The sequence below is a fragment of the Ursus maritimus genome, unplaced genomic scaffold (assembly GCF_017311325.1).
Source record: "Ursus maritimus isolate PB19 unplaced genomic scaffold, ASM1731132v1 scaffold_6, whole genome shotgun sequence".
Taxonomy (NCBI): Eukaryota; Metazoa; Chordata; class Mammalia; order Carnivora; family Ursidae; genus Ursus; species Ursus maritimus.
The window spans coordinates 33,883,808-33,907,854 of NW_024426774.1; the positions used below are offsets into that span (position 1 = coordinate 33,883,808).

The 24,047-nt window shown below is 48.4% G+C and overlaps 2 protein-coding genes across 5 annotated transcripts in view; both read left to right on the plus strand.

The window, feature by feature from the left end:
• Positions 1-3,987, plus strand: part of ITPRIPL1 (ITPRIP like 1) — a 4,367-nt gene extending 380 nt beyond the window's left edge. The window contains exons 2-3 of one of the 3 annotated variants that reach the window (XM_040623159.1): positions 59-163; positions 708-3,987. In XM_040623159.1, the coding sequence (XP_040479093.1) occupies positions 1,004-2,647 (1,644 nt within the window). In that variant the 5' untranslated portion in view covers positions 59-163; positions 708-1,003 and the 3' untranslated portion in view covers positions 2,648-3,987. The remainder of the gene's footprint in view (positions 1-58; positions 164-707) is intronic. The other 2 variants (XM_040623157.1, XM_040623160.1) reach the window with 2 other exon arrangements.
• A 3,793-nt stretch (positions 3,988-7,780) lies between these two features.
• The window catches only part of NCAPH (non-SMC condensin I complex subunit H), a 33,980-nt gene continuing 17,713 nt past the window's right edge, over positions 7,781-24,047 (plus strand). The window contains exons 1-8 of one of the 2 annotated variants that reach the window (XM_008700183.2): positions 7,781-8,270; positions 12,693-12,912; positions 13,072-13,162; positions 13,827-13,919; positions 14,250-14,388; positions 14,840-14,964; positions 22,181-22,370; positions 23,715-23,806. In XM_008700183.2, coding sequence (XP_008698405.1) covers positions 8,252-8,270; positions 12,693-12,912; positions 13,072-13,162; positions 13,827-13,919; positions 14,250-14,388; positions 14,840-14,964; positions 22,181-22,370; positions 23,715-23,806 — 969 coding nt within the window. In that variant the 5' untranslated portion in view covers positions 7,781-8,251. The remainder of the gene's footprint in view (positions 8,271-12,692; positions 12,913-13,071; positions 13,163-13,826; positions 13,920-14,249; positions 14,389-14,839; positions 14,965-22,180; positions 22,371-23,714; positions 23,807-24,047) is intronic. The other variant, XM_008700182.2, reaches the window with a different exon arrangement.

Here is a 24,047-nt window from a genome sequence, read left to right on the forward strand (position 1 = left end):
GGGGGGGGGGCACCCTGCTTTAAGCCACAGCCGCTAGGTACCTTGTAAATTTTAACAGGGCTCCTGGAGCGGGCAGTGAGACTAAGCAAGGCCAAGTTCCAAAGAGAGGAGAGCCCCCCCACCTGGCTTCAGCGTCCACGCGGCATAGTCCTTCATAATCTTGGTAAGCCCAGTAGCTTGTGGGGTGAATGCGAGAAGCTTCCGGCCTCGTGGTGGGTGGGGAGGCAGATGATCCGACTACTTCGGCTGTCAAGTGGCTTTGGGCACCTGGTTCTTCGAGCACTTTCCTGGGCTGAGATGTGGAGCCGTGCCTGCCTATGCGCCTGGCCCATCGACGGGGCATCCAGCCGCCGCCTTAGGACCTCAGAGAGCACAGCGGGAAGCAGCGGAGCAGGCTGGTGGCACTGTGCCTCCCTGGCGCCCGCTGGGAGTTGCCCCACTGGGCACGAGGGAGGAGAGGCAGAGTGGTCTGATGACACAGGGTGAGCAGAATGAGGACTGTGAAGTCACAGAGGAAGTGGGCTGCTATAGCTGGGGCTTGGGGCTGGCTGCCTGGCAAGAGGAGAGGTGTCGCCCAGGCAGATCAGTGCTTTCTGCCGGTAGAAGGGAGCCTCTGGGATCAGCAGGGCACACCTGGTGCCCACGGGGGACTGATGAGTCGGGTGAGGCCACCCTACCACAAGGGTCCCCCTCCCCCTCCTACACAGGAATGAAAACAGTGCTATGTCCATACTCTGGAAGCCTGAATACCAGCCACACCATGTGGAAGGAAAGCAGAAAGACCGAGTGGCACATCCTGCTGACACCCTTTCTCCCAAACCACCTTCTGGGCAGACCCTTGCTCTGTCCAGCCCCAGCCCCGTGAGGTTTCTGTCTCTCCTGAGCAGTTAACTTCCAGGATTTGGGGTTCCAGGGCTCTGGGGGCTCTGTGCTGGAGAACAGATGAATCCCGAAGATCACCACTGACTCCCACCCTCCTACTTCTCCAGATGCAGAGGCCTCCATGGCTGTGATAAGCCTTGTGTTCCTGGCAGTGATGTATGTTGTTCACCACCCCCTGATGGTCAGTGACCGGATGGACCTGGACACACTAGCCAGAAGCCGGCAGCTAGAGAAGCGGATGAGCGAGGAGATGCGCCAGTTGGAGATAGAGTTTGAAGAGAGAAAGCGAGCAGCTGAGCAGAAGCAGAAGGCAGAGAACTTCTGGAGAGGAGACACATCCAGTGATCAGTTAGTGCTAGGGAAGAAAGACATGGGGTGGCCGTTCCAGGCTGATGGCCAGGAGGGGCCACTGAGCTGGATGCTGGGAAACCTGTGGAATGCTGGCCTCTTTTGCCTTTTCCTCATCTTTGAGCTCCTGCGACAGAACATGCAGCATGAGCCAGCCTTTGATTCCAGCAGCGATGAGGAGGAGGAGGAAGTCCGCGTTGTGCCCGTCACCTCCTACAACTGGCTTACCGACTTCCCCTCGCGGGAGGCCCTGGAATCCTTTTACAAACACTACGTCCAGAATGTCACCCGTGATCTGCCCTGCACCTGTGAGTTCGTGGAGAGCTTCGTGGATGACCTCATTGAGGCCTGTCGGGTGCTCAGCCGCCGGGAGGCTCACCCGCAGCTGGAGGACTGCCTGGGCATCGGGGCTGCCTTTGAGAAGTGGGGAACCCTCCACGAGACCCAGAAGTTTGATATTCTGGTGCCTGTTGTTCCCCCGCAGGGCACTATGTTTGTGCTGGAGATGAGGGACCCGGCCCTCGGCCGCCGCTGTGGCTGTGTGCTGGTGGAGTCGGAATGCGTGTGCAAGCGTGAGAAGCTTCTGGGGGACGTGCTGTGCCTGGTGCACCACCACAGGGATCACTTGGCCGTCCCGAGCAAGTGTAGCAGCTCCATCAAGGTGGCGCTCTGCACTGGCTCCTACCTGGATGTGTGCAAGACAGTACAGTGGTTCCGGAACATGGTGGGCAATGCCTGGGCCCTTGTGGCCCACAAGTATGACTTTAAGCTCAGCCTCCCACCATCTACCACTTCCTGCAAGCTCAGGCTGGACTACCGCTCGGGCCGCTTTCTCTCAATCCGCTTGGTCCTGGGGGTGCAACGGGAAGACACCTTGGTCTATCTGGTGAGTCAGGCTCCTGACCAGGAACAGCTCACCAGTGTGGACTGGCCCGAGTCCTTTGCAGCCTGTGAACACTTGTTCCTGAAGCTGGTAGGGCGTTTTGCTCCAGAGAACACCTGTCACCTCAAGTGCCTCCAGATCATCCTGAGTCTCCGGGACCTTCAGAGCTTACCCCAGGGGGCATCCCGTCCCATCCTCACCTCTTACCACTTCAAAACAGCCCTCATGCACCTGTTGCTGCGGCTGCCTCTGACAGACTGGCAGCACAGCATGCTCTCCCAGCGCCTCCAGGACATCCTCTGGTTCTTGGGCCGCGGCCTCCAGCAGAGGTCCCTCCATCATTTCCTCATTGGTAACACCTTCCTGCCCCTGACCATCCCGATCCCTAAGACATTTCGGAATGCTGAGCCTGTCAATCTCTTCCAACACCTGGTGCTAAACCCCATGGCACACTCGCAGGCAGTGGAAGAATTCCACAACCTTCTGACCCAAGTGAAAACTCTGCCCTGTGCCCCATTGGCTGGGGCACATTAATGTAAAGGCCATTAAAAAAGGGGAGAAGGTATTTCTGATTCCTCAGGCTGCCAAAGAGTTTATTTTTAGGACACATCAGTGGTATGGGTGACCTTCACCTTGCCGGTGGGGGGCTATGATAGATTAGACACTCCAAGGAGCACCTGAAATGCTCAACAGGATTGGGTCCAATGTGTAGGCCCTAATCTAGGGTGTGTCTTCTGAGGTTTTCATCTCCTGATTTTTAGCATGACCCAAAGAGGGCCCAGGGAAACGGATGTTATGGGAGGATCTCGCAGCTAGAGTTGAGACCAGGTGGGGCCTGTTTTGTATCAACACTGGAAGTGAAAGAGAACCAGGGAATACCTCCATTCCAGCTTATTTCTTTTTGTGAATGACTCTCAGCACATTCCTTGTAAACTGGTTTCCTTGTTGAATTGTTAGCTTAATTCACATCCAAGCTGAGAGCACTCCATTTTATCCTAAATACTGTGAAGGTAACTTCTCGTACGTTAGGATCTAATTTTTCAGACCACCTCTGTTTGAAGATCTACCCGAGATGTTTATTTTCTATTTTCTCAATTTAGCCCTATTTTCGTATAATATATGAAACAGAATATAATATAGCTGTTTCTGTGCACCTGAGAGAAAACTCCAATACTACCCAAACAGTTCATTAGCATTGATTCACAAACAAATATTAAGTCAATGGTGATCTGTTTCATAATTGAGATAATGTATTTACTAAAATTAATGAAATAGCGTCTAATGAGCTTCTCATGCCTGGAAGCAACGTTGTAAAACCCTTAATGAGGACAACCTTTTGGGGTGGGGGGTGGTGGTTTCTGAGATGAACAGTTACTGTTTCTAAAGGGAGCTGCTTGTTTGTCAAATGAAAAGGTTTAGCCACCATGTGTAGCTGTGCTTTTTCTCAGTCTGTTAATGCCTTTGTATTCTCTTTTCACAAAGATGACAAAGGGATTTTTTGAACTATGTTTGCGGTTTTACAAAGTGGGGTCATTACAATCCAGGCCCGTTGCCAGGGTCGGACAGGAAGGGACTGTGGAGCAGTCCAGCTCGAACAGAGTTGTGATTCTGGAGATAGGATTGGTGGATTTTTTCCTTCTTTCAAAGTCCTGGGCATCCTGATGAGGAGGTTTAAGAGAAGTGACTATCGTTGTGGGTGTGGTTGTTTTGGAAATAACAATGCTGTTCCTGCCCTGCATGCCAGGAAGATCTGGGGAGGAGAACCTGGCCCCACATTTAACTCAGTCGCAGGGGGGTTTAGATGCTGCTCTTGTGGGCTTTGGTTGTATCCACACCCTCCCCACAGCAACAATAAATTACAAATTTATGTCCCAGGAGTTGATGCCGGTCAATATCTGAGACTCCCACCGCACAGTCACGGTTGTGTTCCCATGTTGTCTGCTGATATCGGCCAGGTACTGCTTTCAAGTTAAGATGCAGTGATGGTTAGTTCCATGCTGGTGGGATCTTGATGTTTTATAAACATCTATATTCTTTCTGTTTAGAAAATAATTTGCTGGTGTTTTAGTTCCAAATCAATAAAGGACGCCATTTTGTGTGTCTGGCTGCCGATGCCTGACATGGAATCGATGGAATAATACCCACAGAAGATCAGCATTCTCACGTGCCTGTCCCCAAGATGTTCATGTTACCCTGATAGCTTCATCCAGTACATCCTGGTATTTCTCAATGCACCCTGAACCAGTCTGCCCTGAGGTTTCCCAGTGGCATGGCCAGGAGCCAGGAAAGAATAATTCAGAATGTCAAGGAACATCCAAGTTATTCATTCTCATGGTGCCCAAACCAAAATACCAGCCAATTTAAAAGATCTTAGTGCTAAAAAAAAAAAAAAACCATGCATAAGCTGTAGAAGGCATAAATCTGTCAGGTTGAAAGGCAGTATCATGTTCTAGCACTCTGTGGTTTCAAGTCTAGTAAGAGGTAAGAAAACAGGAGAGGGCAGAAGACTACAAAGGAATAGTCAGCGAAGCTTGGGTGGGGCCGAGCGTGTAAGAAAGAGTATAGAAAAAACAAGTAGTAATGGAAAGAACAGAGCTGTTGTGCTCTGGGAATACTCTTACAATGAAAGGGGAAACTTCCCTGGATAATTTAGGAAGCTGAGCTTTCTTCTAAAACAATTCCTGGCCGGCACCCAGGATATAACAGCAGTTATAGTAATGGGAATACTTAGCGTTCACCGAGCATTGCCAGTGGTCCTAAATGGTTCACATCTGGTAACTCATTTAATCCTCGCACCATAACTTCATGAAGTAGGTGCTTTTTCCCTTCCCTTTTTCCTATGAGGAAGCCGAGGCACAGAAACGGTACACAACTTCCCCCAAGGTCACGTAGCTAGTAAAAGGCAGAGCCTGGAAGAAAGTACCTGTCCTAGCAACCTTCCAGCGTGGTCTTGGGAATGTCAGGATGTAGGGGTTAACACGCTTTGAAAAGCGAAAAGCACTATATTAATTTTAAGATAAAGGGCGGTATGTCGTTTAGAAATTCTAGAAGACAGAAATTGTTGGTCCGTAGCCCAGTCTTTAGGTCAGGAATTTCGTATCACATACAAAAATTAAAGGCATTTGCTCAGAGGCCAAAATGAATGTAAAGCCATTTGAACTACATGCCTGTTGGGCCCCAGTGGCTCCGTGGTTCATATCATGAACTACATTATGATATAAGCCAGCTGCAGGCTGGAAGGTCAGGGAAAATTTGAAGCCAAAAGTGTGTTCAGGTAGCCAACTGATAACAGTATTGCTCCTCGCCTAAACTAAAGCTGTTTGCCATTCATTTTGGGGAAGTAGAATCCTGGTGAGGAGTGAAATGGGGAAGGGGAATGGCTCCAGCACTGCTTTTCTGGCAGACAAGGAGTGGGGGAGGGACCCACTACTTTAGTTTTGTACAGACAGAGGAATTGAGTTCTGCATACCACTGATACCACTGATAAATCATTCGATTTTTTGGCACCCTACGCAGAACTAACCCCCCAAAAAACAAAGACAGCATTCAGAGCGGGTGGTGAATGAGCCGCCTGCAAGGGGTGGAGCTGGCTTTGTCCCAGTACAGGGAGCCCTAAGCCCTCAGCTCCGGAGGCCCCATTATAACCATGGAACAGCCTCAAGCCTCACCGAATGGGTCACCCAGCAGTCTTCCTCGGCCGGGGGTTCCAAGCCAGTTCTTCAGAGGTTCCTGATTCAGTGCCATCTACCACCCTCCCAACCCACACTGCTTCTGGATCACAACCTGTTCCCACTCCTCAAATGCACTCAGCACAGAGAAGACGAGTGAGATAACAGGGACCCCAGCGTACACTGAGCCTATGTGCCCACAAGAGTTTAATATGTTACCCAATTCTTCATAAAGCCCAGTGAAGGGGTATCGTCATGACTGTTTTATAAATGGAGAAGAAAATGAGGCCCAGAGAGGTTCAGACGCCCAACCCAGGATTTAAACTTGTCTTCCAACTTCACTCATTCAATACATATTTAAGCACTTGCTGTGTCCAGGGCTAGCACCAGGCCCTGGGAAAACAATGGCAAGCAAAACATGGCTTCATGCTCATGGAGTTGGCGATCTGTGGAGGAGATAGACATGCAATAGTCATCCCAGTGGATATAAAATTTCAAAGGTGGCAAGTTCCACTAAAACCTCCAGTAGGGACATGTGAGTGTATCTGGGAAGGTCTCCCTGAGGAAGTGATGTGAGCTGAAACATGACAGGAGCCAACCCAGTGAAGATGAGGAGAGGATGTGCAGAGGCCTTGTGGAGGGAGAGGGCATGATGAGAGCGAGTCTGAAAGAAGGCCCAAGTGACTGGAGGGCAGGGAGCAAGGGGAGGCAAGGTGCAAGATGAGGCCAAAGAGGGCCCCCCATAGGGCCTTCTAGATCACTTTAGAAGTTCCCAGAGCAATGGAACTTTTGAATGGTTTGAGACTTTGGGAAGGAACAGGTCAGATTGGTACTTAGCAACCACCACACAAGGGCCCAATGAGAAAGGGGTCAGAGCAGGTGTAGGGCTGCTGCAGACCCGCAAGAAGGTAATATGGGGGAAAAAGAGACACAGGGTTGAGATTTTTAGGAAGCGAAAAGAGCTCAATAGGTTGTGCGTGGATGGCTCCTGGGTGCTGATTTGGGTTCCTGGGTGGGTGGTAGAATCATTCACTAAGACAAAAAACGCTGTAAACCTGCTTCTTTTTTCTATTCCACGCTGCCATACACTAAAGATTTGATGGTGGTCACTGGGAGAACAAGTTTGTGCAAAAGCAAATAGGCTTGAAAGGTGGTTTTCAACAAAGGGTAGTACTTTTTGGTTGCCAAAATGACTAAGAAGCACTGATGGCGTTTAGTGGACAGTGTCCTAACAAGAGCCCCACATGTCAAAAATTGTTTCACCCTGAATGGCAATAGCACCCTTCAGGGAAAACACTGCATAAAACGCCTGATGTGTGTTATAGGAAGTAATAGGGCGTTCTAGGGATATTTGGGGGGAATTGCCCGGGGCCTCTCCTTCCATAATACAACTCTTGGGGGGGGGCGGCGGCTCGGTAGCTCAGTTGAGTGTCTCCCTTCAGCTTGGGTTATGATCCAGGGCTCCTGGGATCGAGGCCTGCGTTGGGCTCCCTGCTCAGCGGGAGTCTGCTTCTCCCTCTCACTCTCCCTTTGTGCTCTCCCTTCCCTTTCTCTCTCTCAAATAAATTTTTTTTAAGACTTTATTTATTTATTTGACAGAGACAGCCAGCGAGAGAGGGAACACAAGCAGGGGGAGTGGGAGAGGAAGAAGTAGGCTCCTAGGAAGGAGCCTGATGTGGGGCTTGATCCCAGAACGCTGGGATCACGCCCTGAACTGAAGGCAGACGGAACGACTGCGCCACCCAGGCGCCCCTCAAATAAATAAAATTAAAAAAAATTCTTAGGATCAGATGAAGCAGAATGAAGGGAGAGACGGCAAGTTACGTCCATCTCACTTCTCACCTAAACTTTTTTTTGATGTGGTGGGGTACGCGGGGGTGAGGTGTTGCGGGGGGGGTAGATCCAGGAAGCTTTTCACAAGAATCTGAATAAAAACGATGGCCTTTATTTTAAAATGTACATAAAACATTTTGCATCTGTCCTTCGCCTGCCTGGAACCTTCATCGTGTTGTTGGCTTTCTCACCTCCGTCCCACACTCCATCTACCTCCTTAGTGTTTTGCTGCCCTTACAGAACAGGTCGCTATGGAAAATTAACCTCGTTTCCTAGAAATCTGCCCTCCCTCCCATTACAGAGTAAATTGCGTGAAAGCGGAGCCCTCTCCCGTCCTGCTCCACGTTGGGTCCCTAGCGCCGAGTTCCACGTCTAACGCTCGAAAGGAGGCGGGTGACGGTAGTCCATGGACCTTCTACAGTCCACCCACAGGAGCAGAGCGGGAAGCCAGCGATTCCACAGGACACACTCCTGCACAGCTCCGGACGCCCCTTTACCAGCGGAAGACTGGGGAAGACTGGGGCGGCCTGCGCAGGCGCGCTTCTGGCCCCGCCCACGGCGGACGTCACCGCGGCCGTTACGGAGCTAAGGCTTCTCGGCGGGCGATTTAAAACCAGCTCCGGAGAGGGAGAGCAAAATGGGACCTCCCTGCCCAGGTGAGGCGGGGTGGGTGGGGGGCGCCGCGGGAAGGGGTCGGCGTGAAGCGGTGCTCCGAGCGGGCAGGGTCTGCGGGCGAACCTGAGCGGGGGGTACGGATATTCTCGGCCTAATTGTTGGCCTTGCGCTCCACGGGCCAGGCGGGAGGCAGGCGCCGGGAGGAAGAGGCGGGAGGCGGAGAACGCGGAGGGGTGTGCCCCGCCAATCAGGACGCGGCTTGGGTCGGCGTCGGGAGCGCGGTTGGGGCGATCCCCACTCCTCAGTTCCTTTCCCGTGGGCTTCTGCGCCGTGTGGGATGTCTCACCTTTGAAAGGTGGTTTTCCTGGGATGCGGCTTAGTTCAGGGCCGTGAAAGCGTTGTGGCTACTGCTGAATGCTTAACACGCGTGCGCTGATTTTTACATTCATTCAACAAGCATTGAGCGCTCCCTTTGGGCCAAACCCACTGTCAGGTGCAGAGATACAGTAAAGAACAAAACAGATAAGATCCCAGCCTTTTGGAGCTTGTATTCTATTTTTTAAAAAGATTTTACTTATTTATTTGAGAGAGAGATAGAGCATGAGCGGGAAGGAGAGGGAGAAGCAGGCTCCCCACTGAGCAAGGAGCCCGATGTGGGACTCGACTCTGGGATCATGACCTGAGCCGAAGGCAGACGCTTAACCGACTGAGCCACCCAGGCATCACTTGGAGCTTGTATTCTAGTTGGGGAGACCGTAAACAAACGAAACAATTACAGGTGAGGTTGAGTGCCGTGACTGAGAACAGCAGAGTGAGGGGAGGTTGAGGATTCAAGGAAGATATTAGAGGGGAACGTGTTCTAGGCAGAAGGAGTAAGTGAAAAAGAAGGCAAGCAGGAAAGAGCCTGGCTTGGGCTAGAACTAGAACGTCGTGACTGAACAGTGAGTGAGGCTGCTGAGGTAGGCAGGGCTTTGGTCTTGGTAAAAGGTTTGTAAATTTAGTTATATTTTGGTCATGGTAAATGACTTATGCAAGAGACAAGTGAAGAGGTCAGTAAACACTTGGATAAGAGTTTGACACTCAGAGGGTGATACGGCTCAGGGAAGTGGCCCACAGACTCAGACACAAATTTGATCATCATCATTGTATAGGTCAGAAAACTATGGGAACAGGTGAGAACCCTAGGAAGACCCTGTAGAGAAGACAGGACCAACATTTAGAAGCTAGACAGAGAAGAGAGAGCTTGAAAACTCTCAGAAGAGAGTGGTGTCATTGAAGCCAGGAGTGTTTCAAGAAGCACTTGAAGGGGCTGTCATCTGTTTCAGATGCTGCTGAATCCCAAGAGAGATGAGGCCTGAAAAGTGGCCAGGGGGTTTGGCAACATGGAGGTTGTAGGTGATTGTGGCAAGATAGTTTTCATAAAGTGGTGGGGTTGGTAGCCAGACCTTAGGGGGTTGAAAAATGAATGGGAGGGAAGAAGGTAGATGTAGAAAGTGTCTTTGAGCTCAGTAACCATTTAATGAGAGAACTCAGAGAAGGAATATTCCAAGAGTTGAAGCATGCCTCTGATTCCCTCTTGATTTTCCCTCTTAGACAAGTTCCTCCTTCAGTGCTTCCTATTTCTGTTAAAGTCTCCTCTCAAGGTCCAACTCCCCTCCTTCTCTTGAAGTGCTCTCACCCAGATAGTAACAAGTCCTCTTGATTCAGCCTCTAAAAATGTCTGTTGCCTCCTTCCTTTCCATTTCTTTCTTTTTCTTTTGTTTTGACCTCAGCTGAGGGATATGTTAACCATACTCTTGAGCTTATGGGAAGCTATCAGGGAAACACATGAAGTTCTTCTCCTTGTATTTTTTTATTCCCTTTTATCCCTATACACCACTTCTGTTCCCTTCCCCTTATATGGGCAACCACTTAGTGTTTATTTTGTATCACTTTATTTTTTTTTAAGATTTTATTTACTTATTAGAGAGTGTGAGTGAGCACAACCCGGGGGGGAGGGGGAGAGGGGCAAGTAGACTCCCTTCTGAGCATGGAGACCAACTCAGGCTTGATCCCAGGACCCCCAAGATCATGACCTGAGCCAAAGTCAGACACTTAACCAGCTGAGCCACCCAGGTGCCCCTATTATCCCTTTATTTTTAATATGTTCCTATAAAATATGTGTTACATTGTGGGTTTTTTTTTTTATATCACCAACTCAGAACCAGCTGAGACACTCTTATTCCCATTTGGAGGATGAAGAAGCAGATGCTTAGAGCATTTACTTGCTTAAAATTTCTCCAGCTAATGGGGTGCCTGGCTGGCTCCGTCTATAGAGCAGGCGACTCTTGAACTCAGAATCATGAGTTTAAGCCCCATATTGGGCATAGCATTTACTTTAGGAAAAAAAAAAAAAAAAAAAAAAGCTGGATAGCTAGTAAGTGATGAACCTGGGGTTTGAAGCCAAGCCTTTTGATTCTTAGATCTGGAAACTTCCCCCCCAGTCTCTCAGTTCCTTCATCTCTCTTCCAGTGATCTTGTTTCTTGCACTACCAAAATAGGCAGTAGCCACTCACAACCATAGTCACACCCTAGACCTTGTCATTATCAATAGCTGCACCATTCTATCATCTCAATTTAAAGCACCCCACTTCTCAGTACCACTCCTATCTTTCCAACTCACTCCTTCTTGTTCCCTGACTCCAGTAACTCCCAATAGTCTTTTGACCCAACAGATATATATTCTTTGCTTTTCCCTGTCCCTCATATCTCTCATGTCCTTGTTCCTCTCCTTACGTAGCTTACATTCCATGGTCAATCACTATAATCACTCCCTTTCATACACTCATAACCCCTTGCCCTCTCCTAGCCTGTTTATACTTTCTTGACAAAATCACCACCCTGATTAATTCCAACTCTGCCTACCCTGCCCTAGTCCCTCCTCACTCAGTGTTCTCAAGGGAGCCCTGAAGCTGCCCAGCAGTCATGCTTATGCCCTCGTTCATCCACTCACCTTTTTCTAGATGACTTGCCGTACCTTCCTTTCTCTCCTGAAATCTCCAGTACTTCCTCCCTGGCCCTCACCCTTAGCTACTGAGTTTTTTATTTTTATGTGCTTCTTATTTTACTAAGAAAAGCAAACTGAAAGGAACATCCCCAAACGCACCATTGTACCTGCTCCCCTACTTACATCTGTGTCTGTGTTGTCTTCCTTCCTATTGCTGTGGGTGGGCTTTCAGTGATCTCAGGAAAGGCAGCCTCTTTACCTGCTTGAGTGTGTTGTTCAGCAACGTCTCCCCTTCTGCATGATCTCTGTGAATAATGCCCCTTCCTTGCCAAATATGTCTGGAACCTGTGAACATGGTATCTTACATGGTGAAAGGGACTTTACAGATATGATTAAGTTAAGGATCTTGAGCTGGGGAGACTATCCTGAATTATCTGGATTGGCCCAGTGCAATCACAGTGGCCCTCATAAGAGGGATGCAGGAGGTTCAGAGTCAGAGGAGGCAATGTGATGACAGAAGCAAGAGGTTGGGGGGGCCTGGGTGGTTCAGTCCATTAAGCATCCGCCTTCAGCTCAGGTCATGATCCTGGGGTCCTGGGATCGAACCCATTGGGGTTCCTGCTCAATGGGGAGTCTGCTTCTCCCTCTCTCTCTGCCTCTTGCCCTATTCTTGCTTTCTCTCTCAAATAAATAAAATCTCAAAAAAAAAAAAAAAAAGGCAAGAGGTTGGAGTAATGGGAAGAAAGCAGGCAGCATCTAGAAGTTTAAAAAGGTAGGGAAAGAGATTCTTTCCTAAAGCCTTCAAAAAGAACACAGCCCTGCTGACACGTCGATTTTAGACTGACTCTAGGACTGCAAGAGAATACATCTGTGTTGGTTTAAACCACTACATTTGTGGTAATTTATTATAAGGGCAATAGGAAATTAATACAATCCCTTTGCTTCATTCTTTCTACCAAGCTGGGGTTTTTCCCATCTTAAAATTAATTTCTCAACCTCACTTGCCTTTCAACATCTTCCCTCCCGATTTTGTCCTTCCTTTTCCATAAGCCCTTGAAAACCTTGTCTCCATTTGCTGTCTCCAATTTCTCTTCTCCTCTCTTCCCTGGAATCTACGCCCATTTGACTTTCTCCTGCCATTGCTACTCTAGGAAAACTGCTGTTTTCAAGGTCACCAATAACCTCTAGGTTGTTAAATCCAATGATTGCTTCTCAGTCCTTCTCTAATTTGACTTCATTGCACACCTCATTAATTTGGCAAGGAAGCGTCAGAAACCCATCACCCGACAAAGAAACTTAAGCTATAGAGGAGGATTAGATTTGGCAAAGATCTTGGTGGGAAACGTGCAGTGAACTTCCACCCTATGACAGGCCCCAAGCCCTGCTTTAGACATAGGACATATTCTGTGGCAGGTTTCCTGAGCAAGGGTTCTGTTCGTTCCATCACTGTCAGCCATAATCAATTGCTTTTCTTCAGAAATCCGTGGGCACCCCCACAGCGTCTCCTCGCCTTCAGAACGGGTATTCTCCATGTCCCTGCCCCGGAAGGCCCCTCTCAATACTCCTGGCACCCCCGTCCTGGAAGACTTTCCCCAGAATGACGATGAAAAGGAGCGGCTGCAGCGGCGGCGCTCGCGAGTCCTAGACCTGCAGTTCAGCGCTGACTCGCCTCACCTGCTAGCCTCCCCATCCAGCAGGTGCGTGCGTCCTGGGCTGCCTCCGTGGGATGGCCGCCCCGACGTGGGTTCCATGCGCCCAGCATCTCCACAGGACCTCATGGGTTCTGGGTCTGGATTTTGAAAAGTTAGAGTGTCGTGGATCCTTGACAGAGTGTTTTGTTTTTGGTTTTCATTTAGGAATATTGACACTTCAGCCACGATTCCTAAGTTTACAAACACACAGATTACAGAACATTACTCCACCTGTATCAAACTGTCCACTGAAAATGTGAGTATCTGCTGCTTATCAGTGAAGATTTTGCAACTTGATCACGAGGGAAGCCTAGCCTTCTTGATTCTCTGGAGAATGCGCAATTGATGGTGATCGCGTGCTTTCCTTCTGCAGCGACTCTTCTCAACGCTGATGTGTGTCAATATGCTTTTCCTGTGTTTTAGGGGCCCTTGGCGCTCTTTCTGGCAGGTTGCCTGCCACCCGCAGTGTATCTAGAGAGGCAGCATTGCTTAGGGTTTAATAATGTGAGTTCTGGACCCAGCCTGTGTTGGAATCCAGTCTCTGCCATTCCTAAGCTCTATAGCCTTGGCAAGTCACCTAAGCACTCTGCTGCGGGGCCCTCCTCTGTAAAATGAGAACATGAATAGTCCCTGCCTCATAGAGTTGTTCTGAGGGTGACTGAGTCCCTTTGTGTGTAGTGCTCATAACAGGGTCTACACATGGTAAAGACTCAGGAAGTGTGCTGCCACTCTCCAGGTCTTGAGAATGAGGAGGTACGTGTATGGATTAGGCCGTGTGACCAAGTGTTTATGGGAATTGATATGTGTGGTGAGATGTGGGCTGTTACTATGTAAAAACGTAGCTTCCTCTATTAGAGTAGCATTATTTACGTGAGCCTAGGCTGTCAATAACAAACCTTCCCGCACTTTTCTGTTTGCAGAAAATCACGACCAAGAATGCTTTTGGCTTGCACTTGATTGATTTCATGTCAGAGATTCTTAAACAGAAAGACACCGAACCGACCAACTTTAAAGTAAGAAGGCTGTTCACCTTCTCTTGCATATGCATTAATGACAGTTATTTCTAATATTGAGCATAGCACTGTCGTTGAATTCTGCAAATACATGAGCACCTTCCTTGTGTGAGACAGTTTATTAGCTTCTTTTCTTTCTTTTCTAAACTGATGAAGTACAGAGTAGATATCTTTCTGCTCTATTTTGTTTGTTCCCTATCAGTCTTAGGAGAATCTTTGTCATTTTTTTTCTTAAGAGCAAGTCAATATTTTATGAAGCTTGCTGTGTTTCGCTTGTTTAGCAGTTCCTTTTTATGCATCCAGTGAGTATAGCTCTGTTTGTTGGACTAGGTGGCTGCTGGCACTCTGGATGCCAGCACGAAGATCTATGCAGTGCGCGTGGATGCAGTCCATGCTGATGTCTACAGAGTCCTTGGGGGGCTGGGCAAAGACGCACCCTCCCCGGAAGAAGTAGAGAGCCAGGATGCAGGTACATGGTTTGGGATCTGGATTCAAGGGGTTTTAAGGGCATAGCAGGTAGTTATTTGGGTAGCATACTGGAATGAAGTCGAAAGAAATAATTTCATTCGATTGAAGACATGAACGTTTTCTGAATCGTTTATGAGAAGATCCTTAAACCCTAGAGTTGTTTTTCTCCGAAAAAGAGAACGACCTTTTAGATCTTATTTAGGCAAGACTGAGTAAACATCAAGCAGGGAGGTTCTGATTTGGGGGCGCTTTAGAAATTGACTTGTATTAGAAGCCACATGCTTCAGGTTTCTCCTGAAGCTGCAGATGAGATGTGCCTGTTGCTTTGAGAGAATGGCACATTTCAGTTGTGATCGCTCTTTAGAGTTTTGAAGAACATGAGTTAATATGAGTTTAACTGTTACATGCCCCAAAGCCATCCTTGCAGTACCTAGTCTTATTTCTTCTTTCAGATGGAAGTGCTACTGAAACAGGAACAACCAAAAAGGCTCAAAAGCCAAAGAAGAAGCACTCCTACAAAACCATCGAGCAGAATGTAAACAACCTCAATGTCTCCGAAGCAGATCGGAAGTGTGAGGTGAGAAGTGTGTGCAGTGTGGTCTCTGACTAATTCAGAGCCTCAGCGGCTGAAACTTGGCAGGGCCACGCCTGCCTTACTGGTATGTGCCTGCTTGGGCCTCAAGGGAGTCAAATCTGTAAGTGACATCTGCATTATCTTCCCTTAGCGTCACATTAAGATTCAAGGGTGTAAGTCCCTGCTTTTCCACAATATTTCAGGATGATTGAGTAGAAAGAGATGGCACATTACCAAGGACTCTGATCGATTAAACCATTCATTTTCTTTCCAGGAACATGCAGCAGAGATAATGATAGCTAACATTTTCTGTGCATTTACTGGGCGCCCTGTGCTGCCCTAAGTCTGTGAGCCATGTGACCTCACTTAATCCTCACCACATCCTTGTTATATTTTCTGAGGAGGTTATCGAAGTACAGGGCTGTTAAGTGACTTGCCCCAAATGATGCAGGTTGTAAGGAAGTTAGGATTTGAAGCTAAGTGGCCTGGTTCCAGAGTCCGTGCTCTAAGCAGCCTTATGATCTGGCAAATCCTAAGGAATTTCTACTTAAAGGAAACCAGAGGCCTCATTTATCTTTAGCATGATTAATTTAAAGCAACAGTGTTGGTACAAGCTTTTTAAAAACGTTGCTGTTGGGGCGCCTGGGTGGCACAGCGGTTAAGCGTCTGCCTTCGGCTCAGGGCGTGATCCCGGCGTTATGGGATCGAGCCCCACATCAGGCTTTTCCGCTGGGAGCCTGCTTCTTCCTCTCCCACTCCCCCTGCTTGTGTTCCCTCTCTCGCTGGCTGTCTCTATCTCTGTCAAATAAATAAATAAAATCTTTAAAAATAAATAAATAAAAACGTTGCTGTTAAAAACAGTATCTCAGTGAATGTTCTTATACATATTATTATCTTTGTGCTCTTCTGAGAGTGTATCTATAAGAACATTCTGAGTCATGGAATTTCCATTGCCCTCAAAAACAGGTTGTACCAGCCTGCTGTCCCACCAACAGTGAACTAGATTACTCCTTTCTCCTACCTCCACAACATTTGTAAATGGCAGCTAAGGTCAAGAGCCTGGAATCGATCAAGGGAATGAGTGTATGTGGAAAGGACGGAACCCTGGGATACCCCAATCTTAAGAGTTCAGAGAGCTAAAGAAGAAACATCCAGTAGGTAGGAGGAAAACCAGGAGAGTGTGGCACCCAAATGAGAAAGTGTCAGGGAGGAGAGGGTGATCAGCCATGCCAAAATGGCAGCCTGGGGCCACTGGTCAGCTTGGAGAAGGGCCTATGGAGCTGAAACTCAGAACTCCAGGAAAGGGGTGCTGCTTGGCTTTCACTAGTGTCCCTCCGTTTGGAAGAGGGGCTCGTGAGCCCAGGACCCAGACCTCTGAGGAGGGCATGCTGGTTGGTGCTGGTGTCTGTGAGGGGCACACGATAAGGCTGGTTCTGTCAGTGTGAAAAAAAGTGCAAATTGAACTCAGCTAGTGCTACAGGTAGGGTAGGACCTGCTGCATCTGGGTTGAAGAAGCCCTGTTGGGTGACAGCAACAGGAAGGCTACAGAAAGAAGCAAGTCCCCTTCTAGCCTTGCAGTCTCCCTCTAGTGCCCCCTATTGGTGGAGGCCACCAGGGAGCTGCTGGCAAAGCCCAAATGTAGTCCCAGAGCCAGCATCACAGAGCGGTGATAGAAGGTAGGTTGGGATGGACAGCACTGGAGGAGATAATGCTAAGTGAAATAAGTCAAGCAGAGAAAGACAACTATCATATGATTTCTCTCATCTATGGAACATAAGAACTAGGATGATCGGTAGGGGAAGAAAGGGATAAAGAAAGGGGTGGTAATCAGAAGGGGGAATGAAACATGAGAGACTATGGACTATGAGAAACAAACTGAGGACTTCAGAGGGGAGGGGGGTGGGGGAATGGGATAGACCGGTGATGGGTAGTAAGGAGGGCACGTATTGCATGGTGCACTGGGTGTTATACACAACTAATGAATCATCGAGCCTTACATCGGAAACCGGGGATATACCGTATGGTGACTAACATAATATAATAAAAAATCATTAAAAAAAAAAAAAAAGAACAAAGGGAAAAAAAAAAAGAAGGTAGGTTGGGGGCTGAGAGGCAATAGCTTAAAACTGGCAGAGAGGTAAAGTGTCAGCATGTCCACTTTCAAAAAGGTTCGGGGCTGGGGGAGGAGAGGGAAAGCTGATATGCAAAATGTTACCCAATGGGGAATCTAGGTAAAAGTTACACAGAGGTTCTTATTACTATTTCAGCACTTTTGTAAGCTTGACATTTTTCATAATAATGGCAGCAATCATATGGTAAGAGAGGAATGAAGGCAGCGTAGGCTGGTCTTTTGAAGAGTTTTGCTGAACAGTAATGGGTGGAAAACGGAGGGGGGAAGTAAAGTCTAGAGGGTTTTCTTGTTTTTTGTTTCTTTTTGTTTTTGTTTTTGTTTGCTGTCATAGGAGATTCCAACCTGATTATGCTCCAGTTCTTTATACCATGAGAGCACAAATGGATACAATGCAAGGAAGTTCAAGGCACATACTATAGGAAGTCAGAGTGGGTGGAGGTCAGAGTTTATGGAAGAGGTGAAATTTCAACTGAGCCTTAAAGGAAAGGTAGGTATTTGTCACATGGACCTTGCCAGGAAGGTGATTCTAGGCAGACGCACAAGGAGGATTAACAGCATGTTTACTTGATGGCAACAGTCTGGTGGAGAAGAGAGGAGAGTTGCTTGAGTGGAGTCCTGGAGCACATGAGAAGGGAAGGGAATGGACAGCACCGACAGAGCTTGGCTGAGGAACACCCATGGCTGGTGGGGGATGGGATGTGAGTGTGCACATGTGGGAGCTTCCACGTATTTCTTTCTGTGGAACTTTGGCCAGGAAAAGAGGGGAGTGAGAGACAGCAGAAAGGCATATGAGCAGTGGATTGTAGGGCATGTTGGGTCAAAGACTTCTTGGTGTTGGAGACAAGAAGGTGTTGGCTGGACAGATAGGAGGTGGTTGCCAGGGGCACTTGGAGTTGAGCATATGGAGAGGCTCTAGTCATTGTTCTGATTCAAGTCAGAGAACAGGCAAGAGATCTCTTGAAGTCCTAGGGTGGCATTCATGCTGGGATCTCTTGAAGTTCTGGGGTTTTCGGGATGAAGCTCAAGCCGTTGAAGGTGAGGATATCAAGGAACTGAGAAGCCAGAGTGTTGGACGGATCAATATATGGATATTGAAACCGCCAAAAACTATGACAGCAGTAGAGTTGGAGAATAGTAATGAGCCAAGAGCTAATATTAAAATCTTCTAAGGAGGGGGAAGACCAGGGGATTGGGGGGTGATCGAAACACAAATGGGCAGAAGCTGGTGAGGTCTGACCTTATTATGTTCAAAGCAGAGGGTTAGGACTGGGAAGGAGAATAGTGTGGACACAGTGATGAAGAACGAGGAACTCACCTTCCCCACATCTAGGCCAGCGGTCGGAGGGCTGCAGGAGAGGAAGCAGCCGCCCTGGCGAGGCCTGAGGGGAAGCAGTGTCCTTGGGCAGGCAGGGTTCCATTAGAGCAGTGCTCCTCAGCCTTTTGTCATTTTCTTCCCCCTTCAGGGCCCTTTTAGATGTTTTCTTCCTACCCCCTAACCTTGAAATGAATGATTATGGAATAAGATTTTATCAGGTAGGGTTGAGGCTTAGAGAACCACAAGTTACTGTAATTTCTAAGATTTTTTTCACCCTCCCCCCAAGAACCAGTTTTCACCCCCTTGAGAATGATATTGTCCCCAATTTAAAATGAATGAGTTAGGGACACCTGAGTGGCTCAGTCAGTTAAATGTCTGCCTTTGGGTCATGATCCCAGGTCATGATCCCAGGGTTCTGGGATCGAGTCCTGCATCGGGCTCCTTGCTCAAGGGGAGCTGCTCCCCCTGCTTGTGTGCACACCCTCTGACAAATAAATAAAATCTTTAAAACAAACAAAATGAATGAGTTAGAGCTGGTAGGTGGAGAGAACCTTCAAGAAAGAAGTGGGGAATATAGGGAATTTCTAGAGGGTCCTGGGGGGAAATATCCATTGTTAGAAGGAGATGGGGGCCAAGGAGGGAATGTCAGAGCTGTATAGGTTTTAGAACTTGGGAAATGTGGAATCCTGGGGGAGTTCTGGGTCTTCCATGTGTGACTAATAAATAAACTAAATAAAGGGCAATGATGAGATTAGTCCTGGTGGCCTCATGGCATATGGTAGCTGGTAGAGAGAGAGCACACAGGGGGCTAGGAGTGAGGAGACTTGCCGGGTTCACTCTGAGTGATGAGGTGTTGTGCTCTGGGCTTGCCTAGTGGCTCCAAAGTCCTTGTGAGGACTTTGCCTTGTGGATGGGCATGGACGGGCCTGAGGAAGGTGGAAGCTCTGAGGCCAAGGCCGAAGAGGAGAGAAGGGAAACAAGGGTGGCAGGCACTTTGTGGGGAGGGCGTTGTATTTATCTATATGTCAGCATTGACCTTGGGTAGTACCAGATTTGGAGGCAGCGGGTGTCAAGTTCAGATGCTGGTTCTGCTATCTTAGCTGTGTGGCCCTGGGAAAAGTTTCTGAATTTCATTTCTTTAAACTGTAGAAACAGGTTAGCACTAGTCCCATCCACATACGGGTTTTGTGGCAGTGAATCTGTTCCTGGCAAAGTGCTTTATCCATGGTAATGTTGTCTACATCCGAAGGGGAGCCACATAATTCTCTCCTACCTTCTCTTCCTCTCCCCAACTCTCCATGTCGTTCCCCCTTTTTAGATAATCTGAGTAGTAATTTCACTGTCATTCTTGCGTCTGCTTCTGGTTCTGTAGTGAAATGTCAGTTCAACAATATGGTTGGAAATTCTGTTTCCGGTCCTCTTTTTTCCGACCAGATAGACCCAGTTCTGGAGAGCTTGAGGAGGCTTATACTAACGAGCCTTTCCCTTTGTTCTAAAGAGAAAACGAGAGGGCAGGCAGCGCTGCTCCCTCTCAGCCTGTGGTGGTCAGCCACAGTTACGCCAAATGAAACCACTAGTCTTGAAGAAACACCGAGGACCCCAATCCTAGGAAGCTTTTTTGCTCTGTAATCTGCCATAAACTTGTAATAGCCCAAAGCCCAGTTCGGAAGATAAACAAGAGCAAGGGATTGTCAGAAACCTCGAGTTGGAAGTTTCAACTGTTTCTTGAACACTCATTCTCTTGGAGATGGTGTGGAGATGAGAAAGCAAATGTTCCGTGGGTGTGTCGAGACCAGGTGAGAACTGTTATGAGTTCTCTATGCGTATGAGCTGATGTGTTTTGGACACAGCTCTCTGTGTGCAGAATGTTTGCTGTCATAGGAGATTCCAACCTGATTATGCTCCAGTTCTTTATACCATGAGAGCACAAATGGATACAATGCAGGGAAGTTCAAGGCACATACTATAGGAAGTCAGAGTGGGTGGAGGTCAGAGTTTATGGAAGAGGTGAAATTTCAACTGAGCCTTAAAGGAGAGGTAGGTATTTGTCACATGGACCTTGCCAGGAAGGTGATTCTAGGCAGACGCACAAGCAAAGGCCTCGAAACAGGAAAGTTCTGGTTCTTTAAGGAGCTGGACAGTGTACAAGTTTGGCGAGAGCCCAGGATTTACTCAAAAGGCTTTACCATGCAGCTGTGGTCTACCAAGGTCTCCTTTCACTGTTTCTCTTCCTTGCTGTGGACCCTTGTTTGAAAAGGTTCACCTGCCCGGGGTGCTTGTCTGGCTCAGTCTGTAGCGCATGCGGCACTCGATCTTGGGGTCATGAGTTCAAGCCCCACGCTGGGTGTAGCGATTACTTAAAAAAAAAAAAAAAAAAAAGACAAAAGTTTCATCTACCTAAACTATGCAGTCACCAATAATTCATTTCCCATCAAAGAGCTCAAAAATGTCAATCAGATCTAATTTCTCTGAAAGAACCATTGTTCTCACATTGCATGATGTAATTCTAGAGAAAAGTGAGGAAAATTATCTTAGTGTTTTCAGCTTTATTTTAGTGTTTACAGTTTCCATGTTGACTCTTTGAAATGCTGAGTTTTCACTAACTACCCACCCAGGACCTCTCAGGGTGTGGGGCTCCAGGTAGGAAGCCAGTGTTCTGGTTGGCCTTTGAGGAAGGGAATGGGAGTAACAACACTAGTATTTTTAGGATAGGAAATGGGAGCGACCAGAGGCGAGGGTTAACTCAGGAGTGGGTTGTATTGGTGGCAACAGGGATGAAAAAGGAAGGGGTAGATGGTAGAGATGTGCTGGGAGGAAGACCCATCAGGCTGTGTAACAGACTGCCTGAGGGGTAAGGAGACGGAGAACGTGGGGGTGATGTATGTGATACTCTGGGGCTGGAAGGATGCTGAGACAGGCTTATTGGGAAGGCAACAGGAGAATCTCAGTTCTGGAGAGATCAGGTTCAGAGCTGAGGGGGCCAGGAATGAGCCAGAGAGCCACATCTGTCTTCCTCCCTTAGGCCTCTTCTCTCCACAGTAGCTATGTCCTGAGACATAAAGGAGACCTGTGAACCCAATACCCAACGTGTTTCCTGTCACAGGGCCACCAGTAGAGTCAGGTGGCTTTTACCCTCTTGCCACACGTGCCTGTGTCTTGCTCCATCCTCGTTCTCGTGCACTGTCCCCTGGTCTGCGTCTGGGATTGCTGTCACCTGGCTGTGCCACTGCTGCTCCTTACCCCAGCCTTGGGGCCCTCTTACAACCTCTCCCATCTTTTACCCATCCATCTAGATCTGCTGACTCTGCCTATCTTTCCCCTCAGTCTCTTGGTTGTGTTCTCCAAATCTGTGAAAATATTTCTGCCCAGAGTAATAATGGGATCTTGTGAACAAATCCATCACACAGGCTTTTTAAGTCCACAGAATTTGTGGTGATAGCATTCTACTAGGATAGCCATTTAAAAACAGTGACTTGTGGAAAGAGACCAGCAGAAGAGTCCTGTCCGTGTGGGTTATAAAGAGATTGACACAGATTGTTCCCATTTACTGTGTACTTGAATACTTGACCACACACAAGCTTCCTTTTCAGTTGGTCTCTGCTAGGATGGGATTTTATTGATCAATTAGAAAGCCCTCCCCCTACTTCGATCACCTACAGAGCTATTTCAGTCCGGCACACAGAGCTGCGGATGAGCAGGGTCCAGTGACTTGAGATTTTGTTTGCTTTGGCTGCATCCCGTAATTTGTTGGTTCTCTCTGTTTTTATGCTCAGATCGATCCCATGTTTCAGAAGACGGCGGCCTCCTTCGATGAGTGCAGCACAACAGGGGTGTTCCTCTCTACCCTCCACTGCCATGACTATAGAAGCGAGCTGCTGTTTCCTACCGATGTCCAGACTCTGTCCACGGAAGAGCCCCTGGAGCTGCCAGATTTAGGTTGGGTGGAAATGACGGATTTAAAAGGTACGCATCATGCGCTTCACCGGAGCATTTCAGTTCCTCTGCAGTGCCACGCTGGGCGTCCTTTTGGGAGAAGCGGACTTCTCCCCCTCTCTGCAGCACAGAGTCTGACAGTGGTAGCTAACGCTCGCCTTTGCTTTTGGTCCAGATGGTCCACATCCCTCACGCACCCCTGTTAGCAGCCAGCTCTCACAGTCAGGTATTAGGGTCCGGGGCCAGCCGGGAGTGTCCGAGTTTGGTCTGGGGAAACGGGCTTTCATAGGCTTTTGTTGAGCCAGGGAGGCCTTGTTCTTATTTGTTTCCAATCTAGGGCGTCCTGAGGACAAGAGGGCATTGTGAGTTATTTTCAGACTCCACCTTGGTGGTCTGAGAATGGACCTGTCCTTCCTTTCTTTCTTTCTTTCTTTCTTTCTTTCTTTCTTTCATTCATTCATTCATTCATTCATTCATTTATCAGTCAATCAGAGATAGAGTGCACGTGAGTACAAGCAGGGGGAGCAGCAGGCAGAGGGAGAATTTGACTCCCCGCTGAGCAGGGAGCCCGATGCAGGACTCAATCCCAGGACCCTGGGATCATGACCTGAGCCTAAGGCAGATGCTTAACCAGCTGAGCCACCCAGGTGCCCCTGGACCTGTCCTTTTGTCAGCCCCTCTTACTGGCCTGGCAAGGGTTTTATTCCCCCTCCCATCCTGCCTCCACACCTCTCTGGGGGGATTGTCAAGAATGTTGTGACCAGTGTGGGTGGCAGGAAGGCCAGGTGCCGGAATACAGTAGCTACGCTTGTGTGCGTCCTTTTTGTGTGATGCATGAAATTGACGCTCCTCTTCTAGGACTACGCAGATGTTACAGGGCCTGCTTTCCTCCTTTCCATTCTTGTCTAAAGTTTTCTGAGTACACGTATTTGTGCTAACAGTCTCTTCTCCAAGTTTATGCTCTCAACTGGGACTTTTAATTCTGTGAGGTTGCTGGTTTAGAACTAAAATAAGTAACATTGTGTGATTGGTTGTGTGGTCAGGACACTTTAAGGAAAGGTTTTTGATTTCCCAACTCCAGCATAGGGCACAGAGTCCATTTCAGGGTCAAATGTCTCTGCTTCAGGCTTCTGCCCTATTGTTTTACCAATTCTTGGAGTGCCAGTGTGGAGCCTACCTCCAGTGTGGGTGTGTTGTCCAAGCACTACCCTCTGCCTGGACAGAAGTCTGGGACCTGGCGCTTGGGCACCAGCCAGCCTCTGCCACAGAACAGGGGGTGACTGAGCTTGTCTTCTGCACCATGCTGTCCTGGTCACTCTGAGTGGGGGGAGTGTGCTCCATCCACACTCTTCTGCCGTCTCTTGTCGTCTCCAGCGCCCATGCAGCAGTGTGTGGAGGGCGGCCAGATCTGCCCTTCCCTGGCCGGGTTCCAGTTTACCAAATGGGACAGTGAGACACATAATGAGGTGAGTTCAACTTCTTGACTTCTGAGGGCTCTGGGCATTTGTCCAACTGCTCGTGGTTTCAGTGAGATGGCCCAAGACAAGTTCTGCCCAGTGAGAACCCAAACCGTGGCATCGTTTTTATTTAGCCAGGAGTACAGAAAATATTTCCCTTGGCACTTCTGTAGGGACTAAAACCTGGGGGGTAGGAATGGAGGGTGAGGCAGCCCTGTCATTCCTGGGTGCACATTTTTTTTTTTTATCG